The sequence below is a fragment of the Miniopterus schreibersii genome (assembly GCF_964146895.1).
Source record: "Miniopterus schreibersii genome assembly, chromosome: 19".
Taxonomy (NCBI): domain Eukaryota; kingdom Metazoa; phylum Chordata; class Mammalia; order Chiroptera; family Miniopteridae; genus Miniopterus; species Miniopterus schreibersii.
The window spans coordinates 22939445-22952661 of NC_138119.1; the positions used below are offsets into that span (position 1 = coordinate 22939445).

Here is a 13217-nt window from a genome sequence, read left to right on the forward strand (position 1 = left end):
TGTTTCATCAAGGGCAGATCTTGATTTAACATCTGACTCTACAAGTTCATCAAAGCATGAATGGTGGTGACCTAAGAAAGAAGAGGTCACTGTTTCTTCCACAAGTACAGAGAAAATGTTAATGTGTCTCAGTTTTGTGTCTTTATTTTTGTTGAACCTAAGAAATTCTCAATTCACACCAAATTCCTAAAATCTTGGTTTCCAGTCACAAAAACGAAAGGTGATAGGAAGTAATTATTGCCACTAGAAATACCTAATCTGCAATCATTTTCCTAACTTAAAACTCCCACTATCTTCATCGGTAGTTTGGCGTGCTTGAAGGCATTTTTTTGAAATCAAAATACAATGTGATCGATATCCGTTGGTGCAATATTTATCCTGGGTCCTCTCCCTCTTTCTTCCATCCTTGCTACTCACATCTGGGGAGCTGCAATGGCTCGTTTCTCAGGAGGATCCATTCATCTCTACAAATTAGGAACTGAAAGAAATACTCATGGTATAATCTTCACCCACTTCCTACTACCATTACTAGCCAGATAAATCGGGCTCTCAGATAACCTTGTCGTAATTATCCAGATAAATCAGACCAGGTCTGTGCCTGTCTCCTACCAACAAATCAAGACTGAAGACTAAGCAACTGTGTGGACTGGGGCTACACATCTGGACTGAGAAGCCTGCAAACACGTGCAGCTCCCTCCCACCTTTCTGAGGACTTGACTCTAGACACTGTTACCCGCAGAAGTTTCTTATTCAGCCACCTACGTTAATCCTTACAGAACATACCTGAGAAAATTCCCCTGAGAGAAATACATGTTGTTTTTAAGCTGAAACTCATTTCTTACCTTAAAGCGTCAGAACACTGAGGAGCATTTCAGAGGAAGCCAATGGGCCCTTTGCAGGTTAAGTGTGACTGACTATGCAATAGTAAGTCTCGGGAAAGAACAGTTTTCCTAACTGCTGTTTGCTGCTACCAGGCCTAGAAGTGCCCAGCAGCCCCCACCCAGGACCTGTGTCTCTACAGTTCTCTGCTGCAGCACTGGTTTTCCAGTACCTTCTGACCCTCCATAGGACGTATGTGGAAGAGTTTTCAGGTTTTTCTTTTTTTTCATTTTTTAATTCTCACTCAAGGATATTTTTCCCATTGCTTTCAGAGAGACTGGAAATTCCCAGTCAGGGCACATGCCCGGGTTGTGGGCTCGATCCCCAGTCGGGGGTGTGCAGGAGGCAGCTGATCAGTGACTCTCATCATTGATGTTTCTATCTTCTCTTCCTCTCCCTTCCTCTCTCTGAAATCAATAAAAATACATTTAAAAAATAATAATAAAAATTAACTTTGTTGTAAGAAACATGAGTGTGGAAGTAATTTTTAAAACTAGTATCTTTAGAAATGAAGTAAGTCCTTAACACTTCTGATACCCCTTTACCTAGAGATTTACCGAATCCTAAGAAATAATGTACTTTCAAAACATCCATGTGACAAAGATCACTATTCACACAAAGTTTTGAGGCACACAAACCAAATGGCAGCTTTTAAATGATTCACTTAAAAGTAAATATTGATTCAGACAGCTGTTTCTAACACATACAAGATTAAGTTAACAAAACTCGCTCCGCATAGACTGACTAGTTATTCTCCATATGTTAGCAAGTTTATCAAGCTTGAAAGAAACTTACTGTCTCAACTACAAGAGCTTTCAAGTCTATATTATTTCGCTGGCAGCTACTTTATGAGATACGGATCATAAAATCGTTTTTAAACTTTACTGTCATGCTTTCAATCATTCTGCTTACAATTAAATCGTAGCTTGAGAAATATATGAGCTGAAGGATGGGCAAAGTGGTGAAGACAGGGTTATGGGTTTTTATTTTTCAGGGATCTGGGCTTCCAAGCCATCAGAAAATCACAGCCCCTGACCTTCATTTGCTCATGCACTAACAATTCACAACACGATGCATTTTTCCAATGCACTTTCTTCTTTGGCAAGCCCTGTATGCTCAAATGAGGCAACGTCTCATTTTCTCTGGAGGTATTCTAACTTTAACTCTTCTCTTCCCTCTGTCCCTACATACCTCCAAAGTGCCCTCCCAAACAAAGCACAAAGAGATAAAAAAATGAACGAGACTGGAGGGAAATAGTGACCGTTGCTACACAAGTCTTTCCTGCGTGCTTTCAGCTATCTCCTACTTCTTATGTGTAAAAAAAGATAACACATTTTCTTATCACGTGAGTACGGTGTCTGCATCAACAATAGCCAGTTTGGCTCAGTGGTTATAGAGCATCGGCGGGCGGACTGAAGGGTCCCAGGTTCAATTCTGGCCGAAGGCATGTACCTCGGGTTGCAGGCTGGATCCTGGCCCCGGCCGGGATGCATGTGGGAGGCAACCAATCAATGTGTCTTTCTCACATCGATGTTTCTCCCTCCCTCCCTCTCTCTCTCTCTCTCTCTTCTCTCTCTCTCTTCCACCCTCTCTGAAAAGCAATGGAAAAAATATCCTCAGGTGAAGATTAAAACAACAACAAACAATAACCATGACCCTGAGGTCTTCTTCAAGCAAGTTAATCCCTCTCGTGGCTGGGACTCCCAGTGATGACTGTTGATGGCCGTGCTTCAACATTAGGTGCTTTTAAGATTTTCAGTGAGGCGAAGTCTTATAAAATAAGTGCCATAAACATGTTTTGCCGATAACTCAGTGCAAGCCCCTTCACACTATGTTCTTCTGCATTGTTCTTTCAGTCCCCTGCACACTGGTGGAAACAACAAGCCCACAGCCAAACGTGTAAGACTAAGGCTGGCTTAGTTTATAATATAAATAAGCTCTTTTATAATATAAATAAGCCATCCGTCTTTCTCCCATTTTAAATAAACAACAGCAAAGGGATACTTGACCACGTTTTCTCCCCTGGCAGTATGGGTTGTGGATGACCTTCTAGTTCTAAAGACACCAGAGCTGGAACCTGCAGAACCAATTACACTGCGCTCAAGCGCCCTGACCTGATACCTTTTTCAAATGAGTGTAAGTGTTGTGGTGGCTAAAAACAAATACTGAATAAGAACACTCAATAGCTGCTTTCTTCTTAGAAAAAGATTCGGGGGGGGGGGGGGCAGAAAGAGGTATCAGGAAGAACTCAGCCGGTTTAGAAAGGTCTTTCTAAAGCCAGAGAAATGCTAAATTCACAAATTAACCCAACATAAGGTAGCGGTTGTGGCCAAGGTAGTGAGGAGGGAAGACAGGGAGGCCAAGTCCCCCCGGGGAGATAGAGTCATGATTTCCTGCAGTTTCACTTCAGTTTGGTGGTGGTTTTTCTTCTCCCTCGCACTCTTTTCTGAGTCACCACATCTCTGAAAGTCTCTCAAAATGAGTTTCTCCGTCTCTATGACTTTAGCAACAGTTACAAAACACGCTAGTGTTCCTCTTTTGCAGCGCCGGTCCCCGGGGAGGGAAGGGAACCCTTACAACCTGCGAGCGTAATGACACTGTCCTTGCCGCCTCTGGTGAAATCATCCCCCAAGTGACCGCTCTGAAGTTCCAGGGCAGCTGTGGCCAAGGCGGCGTTTTTAGAAAACCCGGCCAGCGTGACCAGGCGGGAGATTCTGCTCCACAGGCCGGGAATCCCCAGGGAAATCTCCAGAAACCAGGGATATCCCCGCGGTTCCCTGCGGCGAGCTCAGAAAGAACTCAGAACCAAGCAGCCCTGGCACAGGAGGGACAGGTGTTTCCAGGTGGAGGGCAGGCCAGACCCCCCCACACACATAACTGCCCCCCCAGGCGGGGGGCACAGAGGAAGGGGGTCGTGCCCCACGCGGCAGCCCGGCACCTGCGCCCCCCCCCCCCCCGCCTCCCGCGGCGCTTCCCCAGCCTCCCGGGCGCCCCCCAGCCGAGCGCGCTGGGTGGAGCCCGCGCGCCCCCGCGCAGAGGTGGAGAGGGCGGCGTGGGAGCGGGGGCGCGCTGCGGGCAGCCTCTCGGGGCGCCCCCTCTGGGCCAGGGCTCCCGCAGCCCGTCTGGTTTAAGGGTCCCCCGCCCCCCCAGGCGCCTTACCTCGGATGTAGGCGCACTTGCCCTCGTCCAGCTGGCTGGAGGCCGAGGAGCCCATGGCTGCGGGGCGCGCGGGGGCAGAGCGCGGAGGCGGCCGGGCCCACACCCCGGGCGGCGCTGACGGCTCCGGTGGGCACCCGCTGCTCGCTCCTGGAGGCCGAGGCGACTGGCCACGGGGCTCTGCAGTTAAAAGGACAACTTCCTCCGACAGGCGCCGCCTCCTGGGACGCCTCCTCCAGGTCCGCGCCCTCCTAGGAGCCGGGGGCTGGCCCCGGGCGCCTTCCCGCCCTCGCTGCGCGGCTGAGCTCCGACGGGGCGTCTAGCCTGGAAGCGCTTCCCGCGCCTTCGCTTTGCTGGCTTCAGCTTCTCATTCTCAGCGGCTTCGGGCAGCCTAGAAACACCTAGGGGTCAGTGGACCATTTCCCCCCGGCGGCTGGAAACATCTGTGAGCTGGAACCCTCCCCGCGCACATCCCACCAGGTGGCCTTCTAGATCTCAGGGCTTCGCATGCCCTCGAGCATCACCTAAATTTAGAAATGCAAAATTCCAAGCCCCTCCCTCTCTGCCTCAGCTACACACACACACACACACACACACACACACACACACACGGCCCCAGTCAGAAACTCTGGGAGTGGGGCCCAGCAATCTTGTGTTTTCACAGGCACCCCAGGTAATTCTGACACCTGCTGAAGTTTGACAACCAAGGGTAAACTGTACCTTCCTGCAGGCAAGAAGTTTGGCCAAGAAGGGAGTTGGGGAATGAAGGGAAAAAAGGAAGAGAAATTGAAAAACTTAGGGGAAACCCAGGGCTGGGTTCTACAGTATGCTCCCAGCAGTGGAACTTCCAAAGACTTGATCAGTCTGTTCTTACACCTTTAGGTTCAGCTCCTCTCCTTGGCACACTGGAAATAGCTTATTAGAAAGGGCATCTGTTCTTTTCCCACAGCCACTGTTTAGCTTGGCAGCCTCTCCCACATAAGAACCAGCTTGGGCAGGAGGGTCACCACTCATTTCTTCCTATTCTTAGTAGACTTTTAATGACTCCTGTTGACTTAACCTCCAAGGTCAAATGGTCTGTACACATAAGAAGGAAGCCTGAGGAAGACTTTGAAGGCTCTTCCCTCCAGAGCTAATTCACTAGGATTTTAACACAAAGATTTCCCACACCTCACACCCAATGTCTCTACATTCCAGTCCATCCACAAATCCTCTCAGTTTTGCAGTTGACCCTTAAATAACATGGGTTTGAGCCTCGCAGGTCCACTTATATGAAGATGTTTTTCAATAAATATACAGTCAGACTTCAGTATCTCCCCCAGTTTCAAATTTGTGGATTTTGTTATCCATGGGGATCCTGGAACCAATTCCCTGTGGATACTGAGCAATTGGGGATTCAAAAGTCATCCTTAAATAACATGGGTTTGAGCCTCGCAGGTCCACTTATATGAAGATGTTTTTCAATAAATATACAGTCAGACTTCAGTATCTCCCCCAGTTTCAAATTTGTGGATTTTGTTATCCATGGGGATCCTGGAACCAATTCCCTGTGGATACTGAGCAATTGGGGATTCAAAAGTCATACATGGATTTTCTATTGGGAGTGTTGATGCCTCTAATCCCCTGTGTTGTTCAAGGGTCAACTGTACTTTCAAAATATCTTTAATGTCCAACCATTTCTCATCCCCTCCGCTGTTATCACCCCCATCATTTCTCATCTGGATAATTACAATAGCCTCCTACTATTCTCCCTTCTTCAGAGAAAAATCCACAAAGTTTATCACTGACAGTAGGCCCGAATTCTTCTGTGCCCTCATCTATGACAACTCTCCCCTTCCTCACTCTGTTCCAGCCCCAGTGGCTTTTTTTCTCTGCTAAGACCACACCAAATTCAGAGCCTTTGCACATGCTGTTCCTTTGCCTGGGGAACTCTTCCCTTAGATATTCACATGGTTCACTCTCATTTCATTTAAATCTCCACTTAAATGCTAACACCTCAGAGAGTCTTTCTTGACCCCCATATTTAAAAACCAGCACTCATCAAATAAGCCAGGCAGAGAAATACAAATATCACATGATCTCACTTATATGTGGAATTTAAAGAACTTAATAAACTGATGAACAGAAATGATTCAGTGACATGGAAGCACAGATCAGACTGATGAATCTCAGAGGGATGGAGGAGGGCGGGTGGGTGGAGGGAGAGAGGTTAACCAGAGAACTTATATGCATATATGCACAACCCAAGGACACAGACAATGGTGTGGAGAGGGACTGGGGAGGGGGGTGGGATGGGGTGGAATGGGTCATTGGAGAAAAAAAGGGACATCTAATATTTTGAACAAAAATAAATATTAAAAATTAAAATAGAAACCAGCCCTCATCTCTCTCTGCTCCTTCCCTTCATATTTCTATTTGTATCACTTAGCATCATCTGACATATATTTCTCTGTCTGACTCTCCCCACTGAGACAGAAACTACATAAGGTCAGGGATTTTCTCTGTTGATATTGTTTCTTGTTTTTTTTTAATATTTTCTTTTTATTATTTTTTTTCTTTAAGGGCAAGGATTTTTATTCATTATGTTCTCTGATGTTTCTCAAATGCCTAGAACAGCACCTGGCACATAGTGTGTATTCAGTAAATAGCCATTGAATAAACGAATGAATGAAATATAAAATATAAGAATCTGGACTCAATCAAAGCTGTGATCTCAATGACTAACGTGCATTTCAGATAACTACACGCGCAATGATTTAAACTATTCAATGTTCAATTCTTTTCTCAATATTGGCTCTTAGAAGTAAGCACATCTCCTTAGAGTAGTTTCTTTTTATTCTATAAATTGCTATAATTGTGCCCCAGAATACTGTTCTTATTATTAAAGAAAACTAATTTGGATCTTCAACCAGAATTCAGTTTTAGCTTGTCACCTTTTGTTTGGGAACACTCTGAGAAAAGACTGATTATTCTGACCTCTCATTCTTTGTTAATGTGCAGCATTCACAGAGGGAACAAGGTACAAGGAAGGATTTGTATGATGTAGTATTAACAAGCTTTGTAACCCAACAGTTCCAGCTTTGAATCCTAGTCTGATAACTTAATAGCCATTGGACCTGGTCAAGTTGCTCAACTTACCTCTCTCAGTCTCCTTATCTGTTAAATAGAGCTAATAACACCTCATGGGCTACTGTCAAAATTAAATTTGATCAGGTCTGTGAGGCACTTGCCATACTCCCGGGAACACAGTGTTCAGTAAATGGAAGCTAGTATTGTTATTATCAATAAGAACAGGAGTGGTCAAGGAAGCAATTTTTTAGAGAAAGTGGAATTTTAATTGGGCCTTGAAAATCATTAAGAAAGGACTTCTGTTCCCTTTTTTCACCCAAACAAATAAAGCACTTTTTCCCAATCGGTTTACAGAAAAAAATTAAGGAATTCATTATTTTCGTCGTAGTATTTAACATTTGCAAATCCTATGTGGGCATCATTTTATTAATCACACACTAAAAATGAGTCTCCAAGCAATTCAAGAACTTTATGAGCCAGATTCAACTTCATATGATTCAAATCAGCTAGTTGAGAAAATTTCCTATGCAATGTCAGGTTTTGTACTGTATCAATATATTTTGTATTAAAATACTCTTAAGACCATTTCTTTCCGGTAAATAACACATACTAAAAGAATTGCTTTTTTTAACATCTTAATTGAGATACATTCACACACCATGAAATTCACCTATTTAGATTACCTTTTCTTAAAGGAACAAATGAGTTCAATACACGTTTAGTACCTTTAAAATGTGTGTTTGGGGATTTCATTGCATGTCATAGAACTTTGAATCCCCTGGTTGCCGTGTTCTCATTGGAGACAGCGACATCTGTCTACTTGGACAGTTAGTGACTTTAACCAGAGGAGGGACAATCTCAAACTTCTTTTTTACCAAGAGAGAACATGTAGAAGATGGAATCCAACTTCTGCTCATCAATGATTCTTGAGAGGAGGTTTTCAGGAGCTCCAGGGGTATGTGGAATTTTTATTAGAAAACATTGATTTTTCTTATTGAGAAACGTTGCTTTTGCTTAACGTACTATTCAAATATGAATCATCAAAATTTTATATAGATCTCTAGCATTGCATAAGACCTTGGACACTGAGTCCAAATATTTTAACAAAAATCAATGAAGGCTTAAAACTAAGACTGACAAACTCTAGAACCAAAGGGATATTGAGATGCGTAGATACAAATCTTCAAATCTGACAAAGACCAGATCAGCACAGTTGCCCCTGTAAAAGTTATAACCATATTATTGCCATAGATAAGGGTTCCTCTGAAGGCAAGGCTCTGAAGGCAAGGCCTTGAATTGGGCAAGTTGTTAGTTTAGTACCAGTGCACAAAGGGAAGAGTGCCACCTGCTGGACCAGCAATGATACTCCATGCGGGGGCAGGACTTAATGGTCGTGAAGGAAATGACACAGCCTCTGGTCCAGATCAAATTCATACGCTTGCACTTCAATTAGTTTAACAGTTACATTCAGCTATCTGTTACAAATGTCTTTTGCTTGGCTGACAAGTGAATTACTCTTCCAGGACAGACTTTTCTGGTTGAATTAATGTGGAGGGCTAATTTTATTTATAATCCAAGCTTATATTTACTGTTTATATCACATTTTGAAGTAAATTATAATCTGTTTTGTGAAGCACAGTCTTTTGAATTCTTGGAGTTACAGTGCACTCTTTCCCTTGTAGTGCAGGTCACCAACACATTAACTCTCCTAGTCGAGTAGCAATAGTTGTGAAAAGTAAGATGCCAGAGCTGACTTCTGTTCTGGTGTCTTGAATGGGGAGATGGAAGTATTGGCAAGAAACCCCAAGGGGATGCAGGAACAGTGGGACTGGTCCACCGAGGTGGGAAGGGATATTACATCACGACATTGCTTAGAATTTCTGTACTTGATAAATATAAGGCAAGCTGACTTAGTTTTATCAGTGTTTTTCTGTTCTCTACAGGCAGTGTACCCTTTATTGCTTGAACCAAGGATGGATCATTCCCACAGCATCTTGAATACACCTCCAAATAGTTGCAATCACAAATGGTGTGGGCAGTAGGGCAGAGATGTCCAGATTTATAAGCCTTGCACATGGCAAGAATATAATCTCTTCTACATTGGATTGATTTATTGTACCTGCTTAAAACTGTCTTCATCCATGCTACCTTAAATGCCTTTTCTTATTTTGACATTGTATACATTTTTAGTTCATTTAGGTTACAAATGATAAAGCTATCATAGTAAATGCCTTAAGGTGAATCTATTGAATAGATTACAGACTCCTAAAATTCAGTTAAAAATCAGCTCACTGCAAGAACAACAGTTCTGAAGGAGAAGAGCATAATCTAGGAGCATGAAGGCCTTTAAATACATTTGGTGAGTTTATTTCCAAATGGGCCAATTGGAATCTTGCCTAGGATTTCTCTATTGTAGCTGTTGAAAAAGGCTGTTTCTGGGGTTGATAAGCTGGTAGGATATGAATGCTGAGCTGCTTAGTGGACATTTCTCCACCAGAAAGAGAGCCCCTGATTGAAAGAAAATAATTCTCTGATGACACAGCATTAGTTGAGCCCTGACTTGCCCAGTTACATGAAAGAATAAATGCTCCCCTTTTTCGTTTGTTATGTAAATTTGAATTGGACTTCGGCCTTCCTTTCCAACCAAAAGCATTTTGACTAATATCAGGCTTTAAATACAGGGCTTATATGCAAAATTGAAACATTCTATAACTATACTATATGCCTTTATATAATTGGTTAAAGCAAATACAAGTAGACATTGCTTTCTATGAGTGATTTGCAGCATATGCCAACAAATGGCAGTTAGCACAATATATAACAATTCATTTCTCTTTCCTTAGTCATTTTTCATTCTCTGTAGTTAGGTCTGAAAGTGATTTATTTTCATTCTAGACACTTGATTAAGTATTGTGTCTACATATACATTAATTCCAATTCAGATTTTAAATCAGCTCAAATTTTAGCAAAAGAATTAGCAATGCTTCTGCAAATCATGACCTGAATGTCTTTAAATAGAGTCCCTTGTTACTCTAATTTTATTCATTTTTTTAAAAAATTAGATTCATAAAATTCAAATTTTTATGTCAAGTCATGCTGCAATTAAATTATTAAGCATGGCAGAGTTTGGATTAGAACTAAATCAGATTTGCAGAAATTCTGCAGCCTTAATGGCTAAGTTTTACATGGTTTTATTAAAGTTATAGCCACATAAATCGTATCACTTAATCCTAGAATTCTTGGAAATTAACTACTGTAAGAGCAATAACTTTAACTTAGAGAGAGCCCAGTGTAGATAAACTAAGTAGTATTGAGAAAGCTGCCCTGAAAGTGTAGCATCAGTAAAAAACAACCCGTGTAAACAAGGATGGCACCAGCCTTCTGGGTTTCTGTGTTTGTGTGTTTGTTAAGGCTTATGCACTATCATCTCGAGGGTTATGACTTGGCTTCTAATGCCTAGAACAGCACCAAGCTTATAGTCAGCACTCAAGAAAGGCTCATTGAATGAATGAATGTTCTACATAAATACAAATCTTTGGTGCAACAAGATTTTCCCTGTAATTGCTAGGGGTTCTAAGATAGGTATTGTGGTGGACTGAGCCCGAAGGAATTTTAGGTACCTTTTTTCCCCTCAAGTTTCCTCATCTTAATATTGAAGAAAATGAGATCAGAAGAGGTAAAGTGACTGCCCAAAACAGAGATGGGGTAATAAATCCGTTAACAAGCATTCGTGGAATACCCACTACTGGGCACTGTACTTAGGCACTGTCTCAGATAATGGGGGTAGAGCAGAGCATAAGACAGCCCAAATCTCTGCCTTCAAAAGAACATATATTCCAGTGGGGACAGAGGATCAACATGGCAATGAATAAATAAGATAATTTCAGGTCCTGATCAATGATGCTGTGTAAATACTAATATACAACATTGTGGGGGAACATGATGGAGGGAGGGAAGAGACACAATTGAATTAGTGGGATTCTCGTGTATGCTGAGCCCTGAGTAATGAGGGCACCCACACCAGTGTATGGAGGAAGAATGTTCTAGTGTAAGTGCAAAGGTCCTAAGAGGGCAACAAGCTTGGTGTGCTTGATGGAAAGAAAAACCACCACAGTGCTTCAACTGGAATGAACAGGGGAGAAAATGACAGAGATGAGGTTAGGTGGGTGGACACCACATGCTGTAGAGCCCTGTGTGTGTATCAGGAAAAGGGGTTTGGTTTTATTACAGAGGGTGATAAGACACCGTTTTAAAGGTTTTGAGGAGTCATACAATCCAATTTTCGTTTTAGAAAAATCACACAGACTGCTGTGTGGAGAAGAGACTAGAAGGAGATAAGGGAGAGGTTGTGAAGCTGATTGGAAGACTGTCCTAGAAATCCAGGATGAACGGTGGTCGCTCGGACTAGGTAGGATGTAGCAGTAACTGGACTCAAAGCATGTTTTGTAAGTATCTGTAGGACTTTCTGGTGGGCCCTGGCCAGGTGGCTCAGTTGGTTAGAGCCTTGTTCTGATACACCAAGGACTTTCTGGTAAATGCACGTGAGCATTTAGGCAAATGAAGATGCCATCTACACTAATGGGGACAACTCTGGGAAGAATGAACTGGGAGAATAGAAGAAATTATTAGCTCTCCTTTGGACATGTTAAGCTTGACGCTGAAGTGGAAATGCCGAAAGATAGTTGGATAAATAAGTGCAGACCTCAGGATAGAGGCCAGGGGAGGAGGTATGGATTTAGAAGTCATCGGTCAATGGATCATATTTAAAACCATGGCGCTAGGAGAGAGTGCAAGAAGAAAGGAGAGGAGAACTGAGGCCAGAGCCTGCAGCCCTGCAAGAGGTCTGCTGGGGGGGGGGGGGGGGGAGGCGAGGAGCCAGGAAGGGGGCTGAGAAAGAGCTGCGAAGCAAGTCAGGGGAAAATCAGAAGAGTCTCACTTCACTGCTGTCTACACAGGCGACCTTCCTAAGAATTGTTTATCAATGTGGGAACGGGAGAATGAAAGGCTGACTGAAGTTGAAGGAGGTGAGACTGGGAGGCAAGGATCAAAAGTAGCTTTTAGAAATTCTTCCACTGTGCGAGGGAGAAAGATGGAGCACTGATGGGACTGGGGGGGGAAGACGACCAGGAGAGCTGTTAGGCTGCTGATGGAAGCAGCCCAGGAGAGGGGAAGCAATGGATGAAGAAGAGCAACGGGATGACAAAGCTATGCAGAAGGGTTGGACTTTTGCCTTGATAGAGCAAGGATGCATCTCCCACCACGGCTCAAGGGAAAGACAGGGGCCCGGGTTCAGATGCAGGTGGGCTGCAGGAGTTGGTAAGGAGATGAGGTAGTTCATGGCTACTTCCATGGGAGTTGAATCCAATTTTCCCCAATTCTACTCCCGAGTGTAACCACATAGCCTCCATTAGAACAATGAAGTCACATTTGTCGTACTGGGCACAATAGCTGTTGAAAGATATGACCTGATGGATTTACAGTGTGAAAATACACTGCGAACCTGGTCATCTGAGTGTAGTGGTACAAAAATTTCATTATCTAGTTAAATGAATTCTTATAGCACTAAGCTTGTTTTGAGGGCATTGTAAAAGAGGCACAGCCCTCAGTTTTCAGTTTGAATAAAGAATAAAGTCAACATACTGAAAAGTGAAAAAAAAACCAGGGTCCTTGAAGTCACTGTTGAACCACTGAATTAACTCTCTGGGATGACCTTATCTCAGATTTTTTTGTTACGTGAGTTAATAAATGTATTGAATTTTAAAGCTGTTTTTTGTTAGCTTTTGTTACTTATAGCTGACAGCATTTTAACTGGTATAGTATTTTATTGCAACAACTGGTAGCCATCTGTGAAAAAACCCCTCAAACTTAACATAAAAATAGATTCCTGATAGATGAAAATATAATTTAAAAAGTACTGCTCAAAGCTATGGGAAAATTCTTCTATAATCTTAAATTAGCAAAAGCTGTTCCAAGTACAACACAAAAGAGTTGAGGCTCCATCTGGATGGAATAATTGTTGAATAAACCATGATACTTTAAGACATGTTGCCATGTTTATGTGGGGGTGGGGGAATGGATACCAAACATGTCCACACTATACATACTCTGTATAA

The 13217-nt window shown here is 42.9% G+C and overlaps 1 protein-coding gene across 1 annotated transcript in view; it reads right to left on the reverse strand.

The window, feature by feature from the left end:
* The window catches only part of NIBAN1 (niban apoptosis regulator 1), a 110437-nt gene extending 105905 nt beyond the window's left edge, over nt 1-4532 (reverse strand). Inside the window, exon 1 of the mRNA XM_081121008.1 lies at nt 4039-4532. Coding sequence (XP_080977134.1) covers nt 4039-4093 — 55 coding nt within the window. The 5' untranslated portion in view covers nt 4094-4532. The remainder of the gene's footprint in view (nt 1-4038) is intronic.
* Between the last annotated feature and the right edge of the window lie 8685 nt (nt 4533-13217).